This window comes from Physcomitrium patens, chromosome 12 (genome assembly GCF_059467195.1).
Source record: "Physcomitrium patens ecotype Gransden chromosome 12, ASM5946719v1, whole genome shotgun sequence".
Classification (NCBI taxonomy): domain Eukaryota; kingdom Viridiplantae; phylum Streptophyta; class Bryopsida; order Funariales; family Funariaceae; genus Physcomitrium; species Physcomitrium patens.
Genome location: NC_143421.1, coordinates 9,680,006 through 9,699,717, shown reverse-complemented (window position 1 = coordinate 9,699,717; position 19,712 = coordinate 9,680,006). Strand labels below are relative to the sequence as shown.

At 37.5% G+C, this 19,712-nt stretch overlaps 4 protein-coding genes across 5 annotated transcripts; all 4 read left to right on the top strand.

The window, feature by feature from the left end:
- The first annotated feature begins 533 nt into the window (after positions 1-533).
- LOC112289252 (uncharacterized) lies at positions 534-2,573 on the top strand. Its single transcript, XM_024534328.3, has 3 exons — positions 534-1,026; positions 1,250-1,775; positions 1,974-2,573. The coding sequence occupies exons 2-3, from the start codon at positions 1,268-1,270 to the stop codon at positions 2,390-2,392; spliced, it is 927 nt and encodes a 308-aa protein (XP_024390096.1). The 5' UTR covers positions 534-1,026; positions 1,250-1,267; the 3' UTR covers positions 2,393-2,573.
- Positions 2,574-5,293: 2,720 nt separating this feature from the next.
- On the top strand, positions 5,294-7,120 carry LOC112289159 (tubulin alpha chain). The gene is made up of 2 exons (XM_024534120.3): positions 5,294-5,552; positions 5,748-7,120. Exons 1-2 carry the CDS (start codon positions 5,460-5,462, stop codon positions 7,008-7,010), a joined length of 1,356 nt encoding a protein of 451 aa, XP_024389888.1. The 5' UTR covers positions 5,294-5,459; the 3' UTR covers positions 7,011-7,120.
- A 7,412-nt stretch (positions 7,121-14,532) lies between these two features.
- Positions 14,533-16,950, top strand: LOC112289454 (transcription and mRNA export factor ENY2). Of its 2 annotated transcripts, none has more exons than XM_024534686.3 (5): positions 14,533-14,870; positions 15,389-15,476; positions 15,721-15,815; positions 16,096-16,172; positions 16,366-16,950. In XM_024534686.3, exons 1-5 carry the CDS (start codon positions 14,836-14,838, stop codon positions 16,437-16,439), a joined length of 369 nt encoding a protein of 122 aa, XP_024390454.1. In that variant the 5' UTR covers positions 14,533-14,835; the 3' UTR covers positions 16,440-16,950. The 2 variants fall into 2 exon arrangements, with proteins under 2 accessions (XP_024390454.1, XP_024390456.1); XM_024534688.3 differs by having other exon boundaries at positions 14,852-15,110.
- Positions 16,951-17,740: 790 nt separating this feature from the next.
- On the top strand, positions 17,741-19,656 carry LOC112289453 (uncharacterized). The gene is made up of 4 exons (XM_024534685.3): positions 17,741-17,873; positions 18,677-18,803; positions 18,922-18,994; positions 19,158-19,656. Exons 1-4 carry the CDS (start codon positions 17,858-17,860, stop codon positions 19,422-19,424), a joined length of 483 nt encoding a protein of 160 aa, XP_024390453.1. The 5' UTR covers positions 17,741-17,857; the 3' UTR covers positions 19,425-19,656.
- The last annotated feature ends 56 nt before the right edge of the window (positions 19,657-19,712 follow it).

Here is a 19,712-nt window from a genome sequence, read left to right as displayed (position 1 = left end):
ATCTTTATTAAATTTTTCATTGATGAAATAGATTTTAATATTTTAAAAAATTAAATTAAATTCTTATATTTATTCTTAAATTTTTATTATAATGTATTGGTACTAAATTGGTCCACAATATTTCTCCCATTTTATTTGCTCTCCCCATTTCTCTAACTTTGTTACCTCCTAATGTCATGTACCAAATCAACATGTTACATGCAGCAATAGCCACTATACCCTGTGAAGAACATAAGGAAATAAACTTCTTCACTTGGTTTACACAAACTTGACAGAACTTACTTCTGCTCTAGAATGAGGAGCCATCCAAAGAAAGAGAGCAAGAAAAATATTAAAAAAACAAGTGAATCTGTCTCGATTTTTTATGAGAAGCCCTAATTTTACGTTGCCTCAGCTTATCCCACCAAAAGGAGAGAGACACAGTTCCCCACAGAGTTCTAGCCTTTAGAACAGCGTTCAACTGTAAGTAACGCGTTCCATCTGGGTCGTTCAATTGTGCGACTCCGGCGAAAGGAATTGCAGTCACTTTTTTTTTCAACTATGAATCCCATTGTGGCGATTCTTCTAGATACTTGTTGATCGAACGTGAACGCTTGGATCGATCCAGGCCTACGCAACTGCAATCAGACTAACCCACCTTTTAATTCGCTCTAATTTGCGCAGTTGCGTGGATTTTGCTGCTTCGGAATCCATTAGGGTTTTCCATTCCATCGCATCCCTGCCTGTAGATCTTCGCTACAGTTGCTATGCTTTTTACTTCCGTGGAGAGTTGGTGGATAGTTGTGTGGAATCGCTGGTTTTGCTTTCAGGGTTTAGCAGGATTTTGAAGTGTGTGATCGGAGAAAATTTGCTTTGTTCAGGAGCTGTCGGTGAGATTTGCCATGTCCTGTGGCCCTAGAAATCTTGGAGTTGAATGCAGAAGCATTAGGCGAGACTAGTTGGACGCTCCGACCTCTTTCTTTGGGAGTTTGAAACCATTAGAGTGCATTCTGAGATTGGCCCCGAGGACTTTGCACCTGGATGAAGGTCTGATCTCCTGAAGCTTGCTGTCTTGCCCTCCTTGTAATGTTGCAGAAGCTCTCAATGGCATTCCACATTCATTGCAGAGCTCAGCTATTCAGGAGAAAATGGACACTGCTCTAATGCAAGGATGTCGATAGAAATATCTATGATTTGAGGTCATGTTCCTTTTTTAAATTTCAATTTACTAGTGGTTCGGTCATCAGCCTGATGTTGAATCGTTGCCCAGGTATAGTCGAATTCCAAAATGGGGAGCATGGGAGGGCACATCTTGCAAGGAATTATTTTTCTGTCACTTGGATTATGGCATCTTTTCTGCTTCTTTGTTTCTTACGTGAAATCTCCACGAGAGTACACAGCGCGCGCATGGTATCCGATCGGTTTGTTGCCGGTACGATTCAAGCACCTCGAGCTCCACATCCTATTGTTCTTCCTTCCCTTGGCAATATTTTACGACCTTGGAATATCGGCACATTTTCAACCCCTTTCGAGTGGTTCAATGCCTACTACCAGCATCATGGGGTTTGAGCATGTCACCATCCTTTTTATGTTCTGGCTGTTTGTTTTAACAGTCCTCGTGACCGATACCACATCCTTTCTTCCATTGCCACCTGAGGGATCATTCCTTTTCGCCAGTCTTGCATTTGGATTGCAGTGGCTATCCATTACTCACAGTGCGGGTCGAAGTTCGGATTTTGAGAGACAATGTGGTAATTTGCTTGCGTACAGTGCAGCCGCATGTGCTGTATCTTCAGGTATGGGATTCCAACATTACAGGCCCCACCACTCCTATCAAAAAATAAAAGATAAAAAATAAAATTTCGAATCATTTGTCTTTGGTGTAGAGTGGACTTGCATTGCTTCAACTGATTGCCCGAGATCATAGACCTGGAGAAACGGAAACTTGGTCGGACTTCAAATCGTGGACTGTGTTCCTTTTGTGGATCATGCAGGTTTGCTGGTGATTCGACCGAAGGCGTTCCTCGTGAACTTGGTGCTATGTCTTTCTCTCGTCTTACAAGGAACTTGGCAGTTCCAAATGGGGCTGTCGCTCTATTCTGAGAGCTACATCCCCCAGGGATGTCGATACGTTCCAGGATCCATGGGTGGGCCAGGTGACTTCACAAGATATAGCAGCACCCAGTGTGATATCAAGCAGGGTGCTAACATGCGAGCAGTAGCTCTCATGAACTTCGCTTTCAACTGTCATGTGATTGCTGTGGTTGTGTTTTCAGTCTTCTCATTCGGGATAGTTGCAAAAGCAAAAGGCCACTGCCGCAGTGCGTCTACAGACTTCGCCTCTACCGATTTCAAGGTGGAGTCTGAGCTTGTCCAACTGCAGCAAAACAAGCTCAGCTTTGATCGAAGGTAGCTCCACAGACTGAATCCTAAATTCTAGGTGAGTCTAAATCTCTTCGGTTGTTCTCGCAGTAGCCAACAAGCTAGCTCCTACTTATCTGAACTCTGTGATCTTCTGTAAGGATTTAATTTAATTTCTTTTCAAGCTTAAATGTACACTGCAATTCATGACCGAGTGGTCCTGCATTATCAAACCGCCCAGCTTTGCCACACCCATCTTATGCATGGGTCCATTTTCGAGTGTTAGCATGTTCACTGAGTGTCGGGGTTTAAAATTTGAGACTGAGTTTCTATGCATGTGGATAGGAGGTGACATGGAAAACTTGAAATGATATGTATGAATTTTTTAAATTATTATTGTGGACGTATGCAATTAATCTGCAAACTCATGGAATAGCATTGAAACATTAAAATTTTGATTTCACTAATCTTAAACTGTGATGAGTAATCTTAGAAGATGATGTTAAAAAACTATATATGTATTTACATACATACACATAAAAAAACCAATGGCTTACTGAACACGCATTTGGATCTAAAACAGCATTACAGCTTCATTATTACAAACATTTTATACAATGCAGAATATGTGCACTAAACCCACTTTTTTGATGCAAGTATCCATGGTGTTAGTTATGTATAATTCTAATTCTAATATAAAACATAGTTGTACTTGTCCTATATTAAGTAATGGAGGATACAAAATTATACTATTTAAGGACACGAAGGACATTATTGGAAATCAATGAATTTAAGATTGGTAAGTCAAAATAAAGAAAAATAGAATGTGTTATTTCTCCTAGTGAAGATATGTAGCTGCTTATTGAAGCAAATAGTATTGTTTGGAGTGCAACACACTCTTTAATGAGAAATTTGTTAAACATATGCAAATCTAGTCTTACTAGTAGTTTATGAAGGAGAAGTCACCTTGGTAGACATAAAACAACCAATACCACATGCAATCAAACAAAGGTGAAAAAATGACTAGTTAGAACTCATATCTAATGATACAATTTATATATGAGCTCAAGCTCTTGTATGCAATGTCATACTTAGTTTTCAATTGAATTTAGTGAATAAGTTAAAAAAACATTGGAGTTTTTTTCTTTATTCTTTTCTTTTCTTCTAATGTTGAGCATTACTATATTTTTGGGACTTTAGAGGATGTTCCTTTGTCATGTGCTAGAAAATGTTATCTAAGCAATGACTTTAACTAATCCTCATAATTTATTGTTCTCTTTTATTTCTGCATTTACCTTCTATCAATTCTTTTACTTTCCAACCAAATAATTTGGAAAAATAATAAATGCACTATTTTACAATTGAAGTGATTTAATTTTGTGAAGTAACTTAAAGACCAAACAATGCCAAATATAAATTTTGATAAAGAAAGATTTTCTTAGGACCCATGGATCACAATCCTTATTCAATAGCACAATAAAATTCAAAAAACATTTGTACAACATCAAATACAATTCATATAGGGATTATAAGCTTTTTAATTTTCTATTAATGTAAAAAATATTTATTTAAGCAATGTGTCTTGTATTTAATATTTATTTATGTTTAAAAAATAAACATTATTATTTAAAATACTTTTCATTTAAGTATTTTTACAAAATTAAGAAATAATATTGTAATATATTTTTAGAGAGTGCACATAATTTGTTAGCATGTTTGTAAATGATTTTTAACATATTAGTTTTTATTCATTATATACATAAATTTAAAAAATAAAAATATACTAATTATTAAATTTTTTAAATACAAGATATTTACAAAAAGATCCTTGCTACTTCCAATTAATATTTTTACTTTATGAATTATTATTATGTATTATGTATTATTTTATTTATTTACTTTATTTTATTTTTATTATTTTATTATTTACTTTATGTATTATTATCACTATCATTTTGTAAGCGTGTGTTATCTCGCCCATGGTGTTTTTGTTTCTGTATTTCTAGTTTTCAAAAATCGAAATTGTATCTATCCATAGTCGTCATGCAAACGAAGTGGAGAGACGATGAAATTTATGTACAGTGTTGTGATTTTTAGCGTTTTTACTTCTATGTGCATCTCAAGAGCATTAATTGGTTCCTTTTCTTCTTTTTTTTTAAAAAATTGAGATTCTTGCACCGAGACATTTGAAGTCCAATGAACTTATGTTTTCTGCACAGAGAATTCTGGTCTCCTAAGACTCTAAATGGACCAGCAAATGTGCGAAAGAATATACTCACACCTAAAATTAACTTCATCAGGCGGAAGCGTTTCGGTAGAAGCGCCTCTTTTTCGCTTTCCATTTTCAGAATACTTGCTGCATAGGCTAGCCAACTTCATCCAAGTGCAATTTGTAAAACCACGGTTGCACATGAGCGACGCATTGGCTTTTGCATACAAGCTCTAATAAGAAGATAGTGAGGACTATTTGTGGTGTGCTTGTGGCCACAATCACAGCTGTGAGCGGCATCCAGAGTTCGGTCAGACGACTTTAAGAAATCCTTCAAAATTAATCGGCGATGTGAACTTGAAAACACAATCTCTCCATCGAGATGAATAGCAATGTTTAAAAACTAGCTTAAGAGAGGAAATGTACCTGTCTCCCGTTGCGATTGCTGCAAACGAACTCAAGGTGTTCGAAGGCAATGCCCCGTACGTTCAAGTGCTGGCAAGGCAGGGGACGACTCCAGGCCAAGTCATGAGGACTGACACAGACCACTTCCTTGTCTGCGACACTGAAATGGCCACGGTGAGCGAGATTGTGGTGATGGCCCATCACCGCGTACTGACGGGCACAGGGTGGGATGCACCGGAAGACAGGATATCTTACCGGCCGATCCGGTGCGACCAATGAGGGTTCGTCTCTCCCGATGCATAAGGTAGCGAGCTCTCCCGTAGCTCTAACATTGCTATTGTGCTGCACCGATCTCACTTCTTGGAGGCGTCTTCGTACACGCCTACCTCGAAGTTGTCCCTTGTTTCCGCTTTCGTTCTGGTGGCCGCATTGTACCTTTTCTCCTCGAGCGCTTGGATCTTGTGTAGGAAGCCTTGGTTTGCCTGTGTAGTTAAAGCTAGCGACAATGAGAGAGTGCATCTCGATCCACATTGGCCAGGCCGGTATCCAGGTCGGAAACGCCTGCTGGGAGCTTTACTGCTTGGAGCACGGCATTCAGGTATGTGTTGTTATCAACGTTATACTTGTGTTTTGTGGTGATGTCAATGCGTTGTTCCCTTCCTAATGGTTTTCATCCGCCTTCCCAGGCGTTACGGTAGGTCTTCTGACGAGACGAGGTGTAACCAAGGTGTTTGTTGTCTGTTACTTGTAATGGTCGGTGGGACTGATTTGTGTGTTTGTTTTGTCATTGCAGCCGGATGGTCAGATGCCAGCTGATAAGACAGTTGGAGGAGGAGACGATGCGTTCAACACATTTTTTTCGGAGACCGGTGCCGGAAAGCACGTTCCTCGCGCGGTGTTTCTGGATCTGGAGCCAACTGTGATTGATGAGGTGCGTACTGGCACTTATCGTCAGCTGTTTCACCCCGAGCAGTTGATCAGTGGCAAGGAGGATGCCGCGAACAACTTCGCCCGTGGTCATTACACGATCGGGAAGGAGATCGTGGATCTATGCCTCGACCGTATTAGGAAGCTAGCGGACAACTGCACTGGCCTGCAGGGTTTCTTAGTGTTCAATGCTGTGGGAGGAGGAACCGGATCCGGTTTGGGAAGTCTGCTGTTGGAGCGTCTATCTGTCGACTATGGAAAGAAGTCGAAGTTGGGATTCACCGTATATCCATCTCCTCAGGTGTCTACGTCCGTGGTGGAGCCGTACAACAGTGTGTTGTCTACCCACTCGCTCTTGGAGCATACCGATGTTGCGGTGCTGCTTGACAATGAAGCTATCTACGATATTTGCCGAAGGTCTTTGGACATCGAGCGTCCGACCTACACCAACCTGAATAGGCTGGTATCACAGGTCATCTCATCATTGACGGCGTCGCTGCGGTTCGATGGTGCGCTGAATGTGGATGTGACGGAGTTCCAAACTAACTTGGTGCCTTACCCGCGTATCCATTTCATGCTTTCCTCTTACGCTCCCGTCATCTCTGCGGAAAAGGCATACCACGAGCAGCTGTCAGTTGCGGAGATCACGAACTCTGCATTTGAGCCGTCCTCTATGATGGCCAAATGTGACCCTCGACACGGGAAGTACATGGCATGTTGTCTAATGTACAGAGGAGACGTAGTCCCTAAGGACGTCAACGCCGCCGTTGCCACTATCAAGACGAAGAGGACCATCCAGTTTGTGGATTGGTGTCCAACCGGATTTAAGTGTGGTATTAACTACCAGCCACCAACTGTTGTTCCTGGAGGTGACCTTGCTAAGGTACAGAGGGCCGTGTGCATGATATCCAACAGCACCAGTGTCGCCGAGGTCTTCTCCAGAATCGACCACAAGTTCGACCTCATGTACGCGAAACGTGCTTTCGTTCACTGGTATGTGGGTGAAGGTATGGAGGAGGGGGAGTTTTCCGAGGCTCGTGAGGACCTGGCGGCCCTTGAGAAGGATTACGAAGAAGTCGGTGCCGAGTCTGCGGAGGATGGTGGTGATGAAGATGGCGAAGAGTACTGAAGGGAATCTGTCTAGACTGTGTGGGATAGGCCATCAATAACTTGATGAACTGTTACTTTATGTTCGGAGCCGAAAGCAAAATATGACTGCGTTCATCATGTTCACCATTAGTGTTCTGTCGATTTGGCGTGATTGTTCAAGTTGTGGTTTGAACTCGAGAGCATTACCTAAACATTTTTGTCCGTTATTTCAGCCGCGTTTACTTACTAGTGTTTTACTTTCGGCGACGGAGCTACAATTCTCATTTTAGTGATTACCCCGCAACCTTACAAAATCATGTCTACCCGGCGTCGGTAGTTACTTATTGACCTGCTATCACTGGCAACAAATGGTTGTAGAGCCCCATTTCTCTGCCACGCTCCTCAACATCTCAAAAACATAACCGGCCATTAAATTAAATCCAGTATCTTCTTCGTGCAACAAGGCCTCTGCGCTCGACAGCGTACATTTCGAAAGAGGCATTGTAACTCGTGCCTGATCGATGACACCTTCAGTAGGATACAATTCGATGAAGACCAGCTCAGAACATGTGCAGATGGAACCGTCATATCTCTGTCAAATGCTTCTTGGTAAGACAATATTGTATAACGTTATGTGGAAGTTAGAAGTAAGCAGCATTTGTACATGAAGACAAAGGGCTTGTAGTTGCACTACCACTCTCACATGGGAAGGAAGATGAAGACAAAGGACTTGTAGTTGCACAACCACTCACATGGGAAGGAAGAGAGGGATTAAGTTGCAAATCTCTTACCTGTCACAGTCAGAATCTAAGTTGTTCCGAGAGAATAAGCTGAAAGCATCTCTTGAAAGTGGTTTCCACCAAAATTGGGTGCCTAGACCAGAAACTGGAAGATTAAACTGACATTTTGAAATGAAATACCACTTCTTATTTATTTTTTTAAACAAATAATATTTTAAAAATAAATCACATCTGAATTATTAATTTATTTTTACTTTATAAATATATATCTTTAACAAAAATAAAAAATATGAATCATATTTTTTTTATAAATAATATTTATAAAATTGAAATATGTCATTTTTTTATGTATTATTAGGTACATTATTGGAAGATACTAAATCAGTTAATAATATATGTAATAAAATTAAAAGAATTTTTAAAAAAAATCTCTATAGCTACCTTAGATAATATGAAAGTTGTTTAAAGAAACAACTATATTTCTTTATAATTTTTATAAATTATTTTCTAATAGTTAAGATGTGAGAAAGTAATATTAAATTAATATAACATTTGTAGTTGTTAAAATAAGAATAAGATACAATTATCTTAGATAAGTTGCTAATGATCAAAGGATAGTAAAAAAAAATGAAGATAACTTATTAATGTGGCAGTTAGGATTTGATGTCACGGCAAGATTAAGAGAAATCTAAGATTAAGTTAGATAGATGAAGATGACTATAGATAAAATTCAACTACAATAGATGTAAACTCCTCCTATAAGTCAAAGGTGTTAGAAGAGAGATGCATCTCATTCTACACTTTTTTTGTATGCAATAGTTCTAATTTCTATTTACTTGCATCTTACTTGTTGTATTTCTTTAATAGGTTGTGGATCTATACACACTTTGTTGTGCCATTTAAGTAAGTTATGTTATTCTCTAGTGGTTGTACTTCTGTGGAATAGATCGTATGGTGTTTCCTGATGTTAGAGTTTGTAAGATCTAAACTTGTATTTTGGCATAAGGAGATGCTCATTTTGACTTTATAGATCTCTAGCATTGTTTGGTAGATTCTTAACTCTTAGGATTATGAATTTAGGACCTTATAAAAAGGCCTTGACAATGTCTTTTTATGTTGTTGAAGTTGTTTTACTTACCTTGTCTATATTGTAAATTAGTTGGTTTGAAAGAATGAGAGATCTTGATAGTAAGGTTCTTTGGAGTGTACATACTAGTTAGAAGCTTCAAAGCTTGATTTGAGGGTGTTTTGAGTGAAAAAATACTTTATTGTTCATAAGAAGGCATTCTAAGATTTTACTAGTATCAAATTGATTTAATGATTTTGAAAACATAGAGACTCCTTTCCTTGATATTTTTTAATACATCTCTTTTTAGATATGGCTTTTAGTAAGAGTGAAGGTTTGAAAGTAATCAAGAAGTTTAGAAGGAATAATTTCTACCATTAGAAGGTCAAAACAGAGCTTTTGTTGGCATCTTTAGACATTTGGGATATTGTAGATAAAAGTGAAGAACTTCCAAACATATATGCAGATGCTAAAGAAAGGAAGGACTTCAAAAGACATGAAAATTAGGCTTTTTACATAATTACCACTAATTTGGATAAAGTCAATTTTTTTCATATTATCTCTTGCAAAAGACTAGCGGAAGCATGCAAGATTTTTTGCAACATATATGAGAGCAAGATCATCATCACAATATCAACTTCACAAGGAGGAAATTCTTCATTTGTAAAATAAAAGAAGTTGAAGATCTCATGGCTTATATTAATAAGGTAAAGGTTCTAGCATAACAACTAGTAATTATTAACAAGTTTTTAGAAGAGGGTGATATTGTCATGACCTTGCTTATGAGTCTTTCTAAGTCCTACAACTATCTCATTGTGGCATTGGAGTCCATTAAGTTAAAGGAACTTACAATGGATTACAAAACTTGCCCATAAAGTAATGAAGAGGAAAGAGAAAGAGCTTCAAAGTGAAGATTTGGCTCTCCTTTCAAGACAAGATAAGGGGAGCTATTCTAATCAATGTGGCAATGTGAGAACTTACTTCATTTGTGAAAAACTACATCACTTTGCACGAAATTGCTACAAGGTAAAAAAAATAAAACAAAGAAAGTGCTAATAATGTAGATGAGTAATCTGGAGGACATGATTTTACATTCATGGCAAGTGAAGATACTTCCATAGCTGCTATATCCAAGTGGATTTTTGATTTGGGTGTTATTAAGCACATGACTCTATATAAATATTTATTTGACACTTATGAAGAAATTTTAGCAATAAATATTTTTATAGGAGAAAGTGGCATAATACAAGCTATTAAAATAGACTCTATTGTAGTAAAAAAATCAAGAGGATGAAATTGAAGGATGTCTTACATATACCTTAAATCAAGAAAAACCTCATTTCACTAAGTAAATTAATTTCACATAGTTATAAGGTGAAATTTGATAAAAATGTGTGATTTGTAAAGTCATTAAATAAAGATGATGTTGCCAAAGGCTTTAGAAATGACAAGTTCTACTTCATAAAGTATAAAGAAATAAATGGAATTGAAGTGGTAGCATTTATTGAGTTTCTACATGATTAAGACAAATTTGGTATTTAGCATCAATATCTTAGTCATTTAAATGCAAAGAGCATAAAGAAACTCCAATCTATGGTTAGTGGCTTGGATCTTGGTTAATTTAGCCACAATGCCATAATGCTTGATTGTAAAGATTGTATCAAAGGTAAATAATAAAGGATTTTATTTTCAAGTAGAATTGTAATACATGCAAGCTAGTTGTTGGAGATTGTGCATTCAGATGTTTGTGGACCAATAAAGATGCCATCAATTAAAAGAGCAAGATACTTTTTCACTTTCCCTAATAATTTTTCAAAGGTGTGGATTTTCATTTTCAAATCTAAGAATGAGTACTTTTTAAAGATTTAAGGAATTTAAGGCACTTGTAAAAAAAACAATGTGAGTATAAGATGAAGATGTTGCATACTCACAATGGAAGTAAGTACTTATCAAAGAATTTTAATGACTTCTTGAAGATTCAAGGTATTGCAAGATAAACCTCCACTCTTTACATTCTACAACAAAATGGAGTTGCTAAAAGAACAAATCAAACTATGATGGAGATAGAAAAGAATATGCCACATGTTTTACACTTTAAACATGAATTTTGGATAGAAGTCATAGTGAATGTGGTATATACAAGGAATAAATGCCGTAGAAATGTACTTACATCAATGATTCTAAAAAAAATATGGAGTGGGAAGAAACCTTGTGTTTTACACATAAAGACTTTTAGATGCATTGCTTATGCAAAAGTACTAGATTTTATGAGCTCCAAACTTAATGCAAAAAATGCAAAATATTTGTTTATTAGATATTGTGAAGGTACTAAGATGTATGTACTAATATGTTTGAATATAAAGAAAATCATCAAAAGTCGTGATGTAGAATTTTTGGAGCATAAGAATTCTTGTGAGTACTTTGAGATGTGTCTAAGTGAGAGTAATGGTATGTTTGTGGACACATCTTCAAATTCAACAAAGAAAGAAGAAGGAGATGATGACAATGAAGATGGTAGAGATGTAAATGAAGGTAGAGAAGCAAAGAAGATGAAAAAAAAACCTCTACAATTTTTAGGACCAATAATGAAGATGTTGAAGATTATATTGATAATAATGATGATGAAGAATATCAATCTTTGAGTGAGAAAAGACAAACTTTAAATGAAAATAAGCTTAGAAGAGAGCATGGAATGCAAGAAGATAAATTTTTTTGAAATGAAAGGAGATATCCTTTGAAAAAAAGAAGACCACATGATAAATGGTGGAAGAACCACATCTTTCATCAAGTGAGTAAAGAATATTCTAATATTATATTTGTTGTTGATTCATTGAATTTGTGTGATACAATGAAGTCCATGGATGTTATAAAATAGAAGGCTATGGAAAAAGAATCCAAATCATTCATAAACAATAGAAAATAGAAATTGACTCAACTTCCATTAAATCGATCTTTAATTGATTGTATGTGGGTGTTTAAAATCAAAAGAGAAGCAATGGGCAAAGTTATGACATATAAGGTAAGATTAGTTGTCAAATGCTACTCAAAAGTTGTTGGTATTGATTTCAATAAAATATTTGCTCTTATGGCCAAATTCACTATCATTAAAACTATTATAGTAATTGAGGCAATAATGGACTTTGAGATGCATTAAATGGATGTAAAGATAGCTTTCTTGAATAAAAAATTAGAAGAAGATATATATATATATATATATATATATATCAATTTCAAGGATTTGTTAAAAAAGACAAACAATACCTTATTTGCAAGTAGAAAAAATCTTTATATGGACTAAAACAATCACTAAAGGCATGGTACCAAAGTATTAATATATTCTTTGTAAATGAGGGATTTGAAAAGAATGAAATTGATCATTCTTTATATGTGAAGCAATCAAATGAGTTCATATTGATTTTCATCCTGTATGTTAGTGATTTAATCAAATTGAATAATACCATGAAGAAGATGGATTGATTGAAGGCAAAATTAAAGAGAAGGTATGAGATGAGTGATTTGGAAGAGCTCTACTATTATTTAGATGTGGAATTTGTATGAAATTGTAGTAATAAGATCATTACAATAAGCCAAAGTAAGTACATCAAAGAGGTCTTGAAACAATTCAACATGGAGGAGTGCAAGTCTATTGGAATACCTTTGAAGGCCAATTTGAAATTAATGAAGCTCACCAATGAGAAGTTTGTTGAAGTTGAAGAAAAAATTAAAGATTTTCTACATAAGGTAGCAATAAGCTCATTTATATATGCAATGGTTGGCAAAAAGATGGATTTTATATATGCAATGACTGTTATGAATCAACACATATCAAAGGTTGGACCAATCTATTGAGCAACTATTAAGAGAATTATGAGGTACTGAAAAGGCAATTTGAATTTCAAATTGTGTCTTAAAAGAGATAATATTACATTGCATGATTATTGTGATGCAGATTTGGTTAGAGATATAAATAATACAAGGACAATAAGAAGATATATATTTTTTGTTGGAGTAGGAACAATCTCATAGAATTGCAAGAGACAACTAACAATTACAAAGTCCACAATGGAGGCAGAATACATGGTAGTAAGTCATGATGCAATAGAGGCAATGTGGCTAAGATAAATTTTAGAAGACATTGGATTTGTGCAATTGGAAGTAATTCTAATAAAGTGTGATAACCAATGATGTCTTATTTTTCAAAGAATCCAAAGCATCATTCGAGAATCAAACTTGTTGACATTCAACATTATTTCATAAGAGAGAAGATTGAAATGGAAGTGATTGATATGAGGTATTATGCAACATACTTACTGATTTGTTAATAAAAACACTAATAAAAGATAGGCATCAGAAGTTGACCAAGGCACTAGGTTTAAAAGCCTTTGACCAATAGCATAGTGGATGTGTTAAAATAAGAATAAGATACAATTATCTTAAATAAGTTGCTAATGGTCAAAGGATAATAAAAGAATGAAGGTAACTTACTAATGTAGCAGCTAGGATTTGATGTGGAAGTTAGGTTAAAAGGAATCTAAGATTAAGTTGGATGGATGAAGATAATTGTAGATGAAGTTCAAGTACAATTGATATAAATTCATCTTATAAGTAAAGTGTATTGGAAGAAAGATGCATCTCATTCCACACTTGTCTTATAAACAACAATTTTGATTCTTACTTACTTGTGTCTTCTTTGTATTTCTTCTATAGTGATGATGCTTTCTTATATTAGATTATTTTTATATGTAATGACTTATTAAATAATAATTTTAAAAAATTATAATATAAAATAGCATAATAACTAATATATTTTTTAATATTAGACTAATGTCTTTTTGAACCTTAAAAGAATAATATCAATAAAATATAAGTGATTCTATACTAATAGTGAGTAATAATAAAATGATTTTGAAATAAATTAGCCAATATTTTTAAAAAATTGATGTTTAAACATATTAATTTATAAATATTTTGATAAATTATGACTATATATATATATATATATATATATATATATATGAGAATAATAAAAGTTTTAAAAAATCAATATACTAATAGTTAAAAGATTTATTTTATTTTTATAATAGATACTTCAATTCTTAAGTTAACTCAATATTGTTATTTTATGAGCTTATTTTTTTTAAAAGATATGATATTACAAACATATTGAACATATACATACAAAATAAAATAAGACTACAAATATTGAACCATATATATATTTTTTGTTTTTTTTAATATTATAAGATGTTAACTTGCTTAGAATTGAATTAAATGTATTAAACAAGATTTTTATAATCAATTTTTGAATTTCAATACATGTGAAAATCATTACAAAGTATTACAATTTAGAGAAATGGGGGTGTACAACTTTAGAGTCCATATAGTTCAAATAAATAATTCACAAGTATAAAACTATTCATGGATTTTCATTCTTTTTTACAATCTCTAAAAACATCTACATCATTAAAAATTGATTCCAAATGAGAAGAAAAAGAAAAAAATCCCACACATTAAGAAAAAAAATCACTTAGATTTAATCCAAACAAGTTACATGTTGCTACACCTTAAAAACACGTCCCCAAATACTACTCCCACATTTACAAAACTGTATTAAATACCCATTTCACAAAGAAAAACACATACAGAATAGTAATAATAAATAATAATAATAATAATAATATTAAAAAATAAAACGGAATCGAAGAAACAGGGGAACAAAGAGAGGTGAAAGGGAGATGCCATTGCAAGAGACGACGAGCGAAGCAGCAACGACGGGGATGACGATGCCGAGAAAATTAGGGTTTGAAGCTCGGCCATCGGCATCGCCAAGGGATAAATAAATCACTGCTTCGATGTGTGGGAATAATAACAATTACTGTAATACTACTACTACTCCTGCTTCTACTACTAATAATAACAGTACTAAAACTAAAACCACCATCGCCAACCCCGCAATGGCACTGCACCTGCATCCAAGCCGATGACGATGATCGCGATGTCGTGAACTCCACCTCCACCACCCTCGTCGTGTCTACAATAACAACGCTTCCCTCCACATCATGCGCCACTTCGATCGGCGTGCAAGTGCTGGCTTGTGCATATCCTCCTCCTCGCCAAGAGTGTTGATTGTTGATGTTGTTGCTGCCGTCGTTATCGTGGTTAATTGTTGCTGAGAGCCTGTGATCGAGTGTGTTGGATGATGTGGTAGTGGCGCCAGCTGCATCACTGCGGCGGCACTCACACACACACCGTATTGCTGGTGTTTCGGCATTTATTGTCCTAGTGGCTGCGTCGCTTGGGCCGTTGGTTGTGTGTGTACATCCCCTCCAGCCATGTGAGTGACCCTTAGTGGTGTAGCCCTAGGGTTTGTGGTCGATTTTGTGCTTTTTCACGGCGGTGAGGGATTTCTTGCCTGTGGAAATGCTTCTGTCGGGTTTTACGCGGGGCGGCATTTGTTTCGTGTGTTGGATGGAGCGTTGTGGTGAAAAGGTGGTGGAGCATGTTGAGGATGAAGATTTGAGAAGCAATGTGAGAGAGGTCGGGGGGTGGATATGTGGGACTGACTGGGAATGGTTTTGATTCTGGCGATGTTGATTTTTTGTTGTGGTTCAGGAGGGCGTCCGTTCATAGACCGCCTACGCCCGATGCAGACGAAGACAGGGAACCAGAGCCTACTCTTCAGGAAATTATAAACATCAAGGTTGACTTCCCCCGGCTTTTGCGTTCAGAATTGTGTCCATCGTTTTGGGATTGCGGGAGATTGTGCAAGTGCAGTTTGCTACTGACGCTTTGGGAGCTCGTCTGATGTTTATTCAAATTATAATTATTAATTTTTGTTTATTTATTTTAAGTCGGTCCTTGTTGTAGTCGTTTGTCAGTGCGGAGTACTCAAGTAACAGGTTGCGTGGTAGTCCTCTTATATATGTTTGGTTTAGCGAATGCAGTTGATAGAAAGCGGTGAGAAAGAGAGATTGAAGGAGTTGTTACGGGAACGACTCATCGAATGTGGTTGGAGAGATGATCTAAAGGCTCAATGCAGGTCTGGTTAACGTGACGTGACCTGCTGCACACAATGTATCTTGTAGAACTCTCATGTTTTTGAATGAAAGCAATTACATTATGCACCGCATAATTTGCATCGTGGGAGTTCCTGAATTGTAAAAGCAGTTGCATGCGGTGAAAGTTGTTGCTTATTTTGAATGGTATCTGATCAGGTTGTTGTGTATTGTGTCACTCCGTGCTGGACATGGATTTCAGGAGTTTTTTTATTTTTATTTTTATTTTAAGCGTTGTGTGCGTTTGGATGGAATGGCTGGCAGGGCTTTTACCAGGAAGAAAGGTCGTGCTAATATCACCTTGGACGAGCTTGTCCGCTCCATTACTCCGAAAGGCCGAGGTGCGTTCATCTCACAGTATTGCACGATCTCTGGTATTTTAGTTGAGGTCAGTCGATGTCTCAGAAGTTGGGCATGTCTTCAGAACTTACCAAGCCTGGTGTTGTAAGTGAACATAGTAGAGGGGATAGTATTTTTGTAAGATAGATACTATAACAGAGGAGTCGTTGGCTTATGTGGGGCGGACTGTTGCAGCCATGGTGCCCGATAACGTGAAGGCGGAATTGTTGCAGCGTATCCGATCATTCCTGACGACTGATCCCTCCTGAAGCGGCAAAGCCTTTCCGATCCTTGAGTTGTCCTCTGTTCGATTTCTGCACAAGTTGGAGGGGCAGTGAACGCTGTTTCTGTAATGAATCCCTTCAGTTGCTCTTGTGTTGCTTCTTGTACATTAATGTTGATGCGAATCTTTAATAGGTCGTGCTTTACGCACCTTGGGGAAGAGGAGCAAAGGTTGATTGGCCTTGTACAGAGTACTTCAAAATCACTTCAAGATTTACGGATGGATTCTGGCTGTGGAATTTATTTGGTTTTGTAAAGGTAGGGTGTTTGGATTAGTCAAGGTGAATCATCGATTACCTGTTGTGGTAATGCTACGGTTACTATTCCACGCTTAAGCTGATGTGGATCGAGAACATTACCATCCTTGTGTTCAAGTAGATGCGGATCATTGTGTATTTATTCATTTCAATCTTCGACCATTGAAGTGAGCATGTTCATGATGGTTCAGGATTGGATTGTTTCTTTCAAGGAATTGTATAAAAAATTATTACACTTCGATATTGTAAATGTAATGTGCTGAAACACATGATTGTATGATATATATGATTACTGTTACAGCAGCCTTGCCTGCCCTTGTCGTGTTCTTTTGTGAAACTGCGAGTGTATGGTTCCAAATTTGATACCCAATATCTTTAGCTTATCTATAAGTGTCGCTCAATGCGCCTATGCAATATGAGGCATATTTTTTCCATCCACCTTCATCGCTCTGACCTCAACGGATGACATGCGTTATTTGTACGACACAATTATTGAAGTGGTTGAATAGTGGCAACTTGAAGTTTGAAGGAAAATACTCCCCACAATAGAAATATACACTATTTGTTTACACTTTTGGTATATTTAGTAGATGTCGATTAGATATAAAATCACTTCGGCTTTCATCCAGGTTCATACACCATGAAACATAATACGAAATCACCGTCGCGCATGATAATTTGTGCATTTGTGACTATCTTCGTCTGGAAGGTCGACGCTTCACACATTCTGACTCCTGTTTCACACTACTAAACTAACGTTTCCTCGTGAAAACTATGGCAGTGACTTCGGCAGTTGAAGGGACATAAAAACGGGAATGCCAATGAGATGAATCTCATGGATTTATAAGCTCACAACACCGGAAGCTAGCTCGGATCGTCTATCTGAGATGACTACGTTGGGGTTCCAAGTGGATTTTCTGTGGGCTACCAGCAAATCACCGGGGCCCGGGCACCCAGCTTTAGATATTTTCGTCATCCACAGTTAATAGGTTGTGGATCAGGGAGCTCTATCGAGGCTAGTAGCAACTGGGGCGCTCTGAATGGGGTCTCTGCTCATCTGATTCATTTGCGGCTTCGCATGAAACAGGAAGATTGATCGCGGCTAGAGGAGAACGTGTTTTGTAGTCGGAGGCATTAGCTGCTGCACAATGGGCAACTTCAAGTGTGAGTGCTCTCGAGTTCTTTCCTCTCTTCGCCGTGATTTCCTCGGTTGATCCGCCCCTTTAAAATTGTGGCCATGCTCGAAGTGCGCGTGATGTATGGCGTGGCCGATACAGGGGAAGCCCCTTTCGAGTGGAACGTTCTTGTGGGAATTCTCTAGTCAAGAGGCTTCTGGATTTGTGGTCTCGGCACTGACTGTGATGTGCGTTGGATAGGGGGTTGGGATTCTGGTGAATGTGTAGTGCAGGGGTCATCTCTCAGGAATTGCCCTGGGGATACTGGTGGCTTGCGCTTCGTTTGGTTTTCACGAATCAACTTAGCTGCAGTTCGGCCCTCAGCGCGCGTGCACGTGTTTGTCGAGGGTGGTTTTCCGAGATTATAGATGTTTTCTGACTTTCTGACAAACTCAGAGGAATCGAAAGTGTTTGATCGATTTCGAAACACAGTGAAACAGAAATTCCGAAGAAGAGGAACACAGACTGTTGCTCTATATTTTCGGGGGGTGGGGATGGTGATCGTGACGAAAAGGGTATAGTGAGTATGGGGTCACTCGACGATTCCAACGCCATAAGACTTTACTTTTGTGAACATCTAATACAAAATCAACGATTGTGAGGATTTTTCAATCTAACCCACCACTGAGAGGATGGAAATAAACAAGGAAAGGGGGGCAGATTCTGTATCGAAGACAATCTCTGGGTTGTGCATTTGATAGTTAATTGTGTGAGAGTCTTCGTTCAGTAGTGTAAAAACGTTGTTCTCGGAGAAGAGCATCCCACTGATACGTTTGATGAATGAACGCGCAGCTAAGGCTAAAGCTAACCCTCAAGTGAAGAAGATCGTAGATAAAGTTTGGGATCGATTTGCAAGCACTAGTGAGCAGCAAATGCTTGGAGTTCAAGACTTGTACTGTGCCGTCCTTCTCGTCTACAAGTAAGAACTAAACCGTCTTTACAATTTCTCCATTACAATAAAATTGTCTCATATGCAGGAATTTATCCTTGTAATCAGTTCTCCTATGCTGTTGCTGACTTGTTTGGTTTTGCAACAGCGATATCAACAAGACTCTGCCAGGACCTTATCATGACCCACCTACCAAGGAAGAAGTAAATGAGCTATTGAAGGTCAGTACCTTTCCTATCACCTTATGCTTTGGCTTCAATGTACTAAGCAATACAAATCCGAGCTTGTCACTTAAAAGGTTAGGTTATTTCAGTTTCCATGTATGAAACATGTGAGCGTTGCTGGATTTTGTAGTTTCTCATTTTCATGGCTTGTATGCAACAGCTTAGCGACAAGAACGAGGATGGGACGCTGGACCGCAACGAGTTCAATACCTTCTTGGAAACCTTCACAAAGACTGTGTCTGGTCGAGTCAGCACCAACATTCTTCTGTTTTCCTTCGTTATCCCCACCATAGTTACGTTGAGCAGGCCCAGAGCGGAGCAACTTCCAATTGTGGGTCCCGTTGTGAAGCAAGCCCCGGCGCCCATCTACTCAGCACTTATGACGACGTTGATTGTGTTCATAGGTGGCCAATTCAAAAGGAACTAGTTTCCGCTGATAAATACATGTCTAGCTCAGCGTTTTTCCCACAGTCGGACACATTTAAGCCATGGCCATCGTGCTATGCATCGTTTTTTCTGGAAACTGATAACCTCTGTAACTAATTCATGGCTCAGTGAGGCTCCATGAAGTAAAATTTGAGTTGTTGCTTGCAAGCATGAAAGCTGGAAGCTGTATTAAGTCATTGGCGAGATGTAATGAAGCAGAACTCTCCCAGTCACCACGCTTTTTGTCTGTAAATTGATATATGGGAATGTTATGTGATATCCGCCCAAG

Excerpts from the sequence above, each read along its gene's own strand:
- LOC112289252 (XM_024534328.3), top strand. The coding sequence starts at position 1,268 with ATGGGGAGCATGGGAGGGCACATCTTGCAAGGAATTATTTTTCTGTCA. Across the intron at positions 1,776-1,973 it reads CGCATGTGCTGTATCTTCAG|GTTTGCTGGTGATTCGACCG; the intron begins GTATGGGATTCC and ends TGGATCATGCAG.
- LOC112289159 (XM_024534120.3), top strand. The coding sequence starts at position 5,460 with ATGAGAGAGTGCATCTCGATCCACATTGGCCAGGCCGGTATCCAGGTC. Across the intron at positions 5,553-5,747 it reads GCTTGGAGCACGGCATTCAG|CCGGATGGTCAGATGCCAGC; the intron begins GTATGTGTTGTT and ends TTGTCATTGCAG.
- LOC112289454 (XM_024534686.3), top strand. The coding sequence starts at position 14,836 with ATGCGCCACTTCGATCGGCGTGCAAGTGCTGGCTT. Across the intron at positions 15,816-16,095 it reads GATCTAAAGGCTCAATGCAG|GGCTTTTACCAGGAAGAAAG; the intron begins GTCTGGTTAACG and ends AATGGCTGGCAG. Across the intron at positions 16,173-16,365 it reads CATTACTCCGAAAGGCCGAG|CCATGGTGCCCGATAACGTG; the intron begins GTGCGTTCATCT and ends GGACTGTTGCAG.
- LOC112289453 (XM_024534685.3), top strand. Across the intron at positions 18,804-18,921 it reads GCCGTCCTTCTCGTCTACAA|CGATATCAACAAGACTCTGC; the intron begins GTAAGAACTAAA and ends GTTTTGCAACAG. Across the intron at positions 18,995-19,157 it reads AAGTAAATGAGCTATTGAAG|CTTAGCGACAAGAACGAGGA; the intron begins GTCAGTACCTTT and ends TGTATGCAACAG.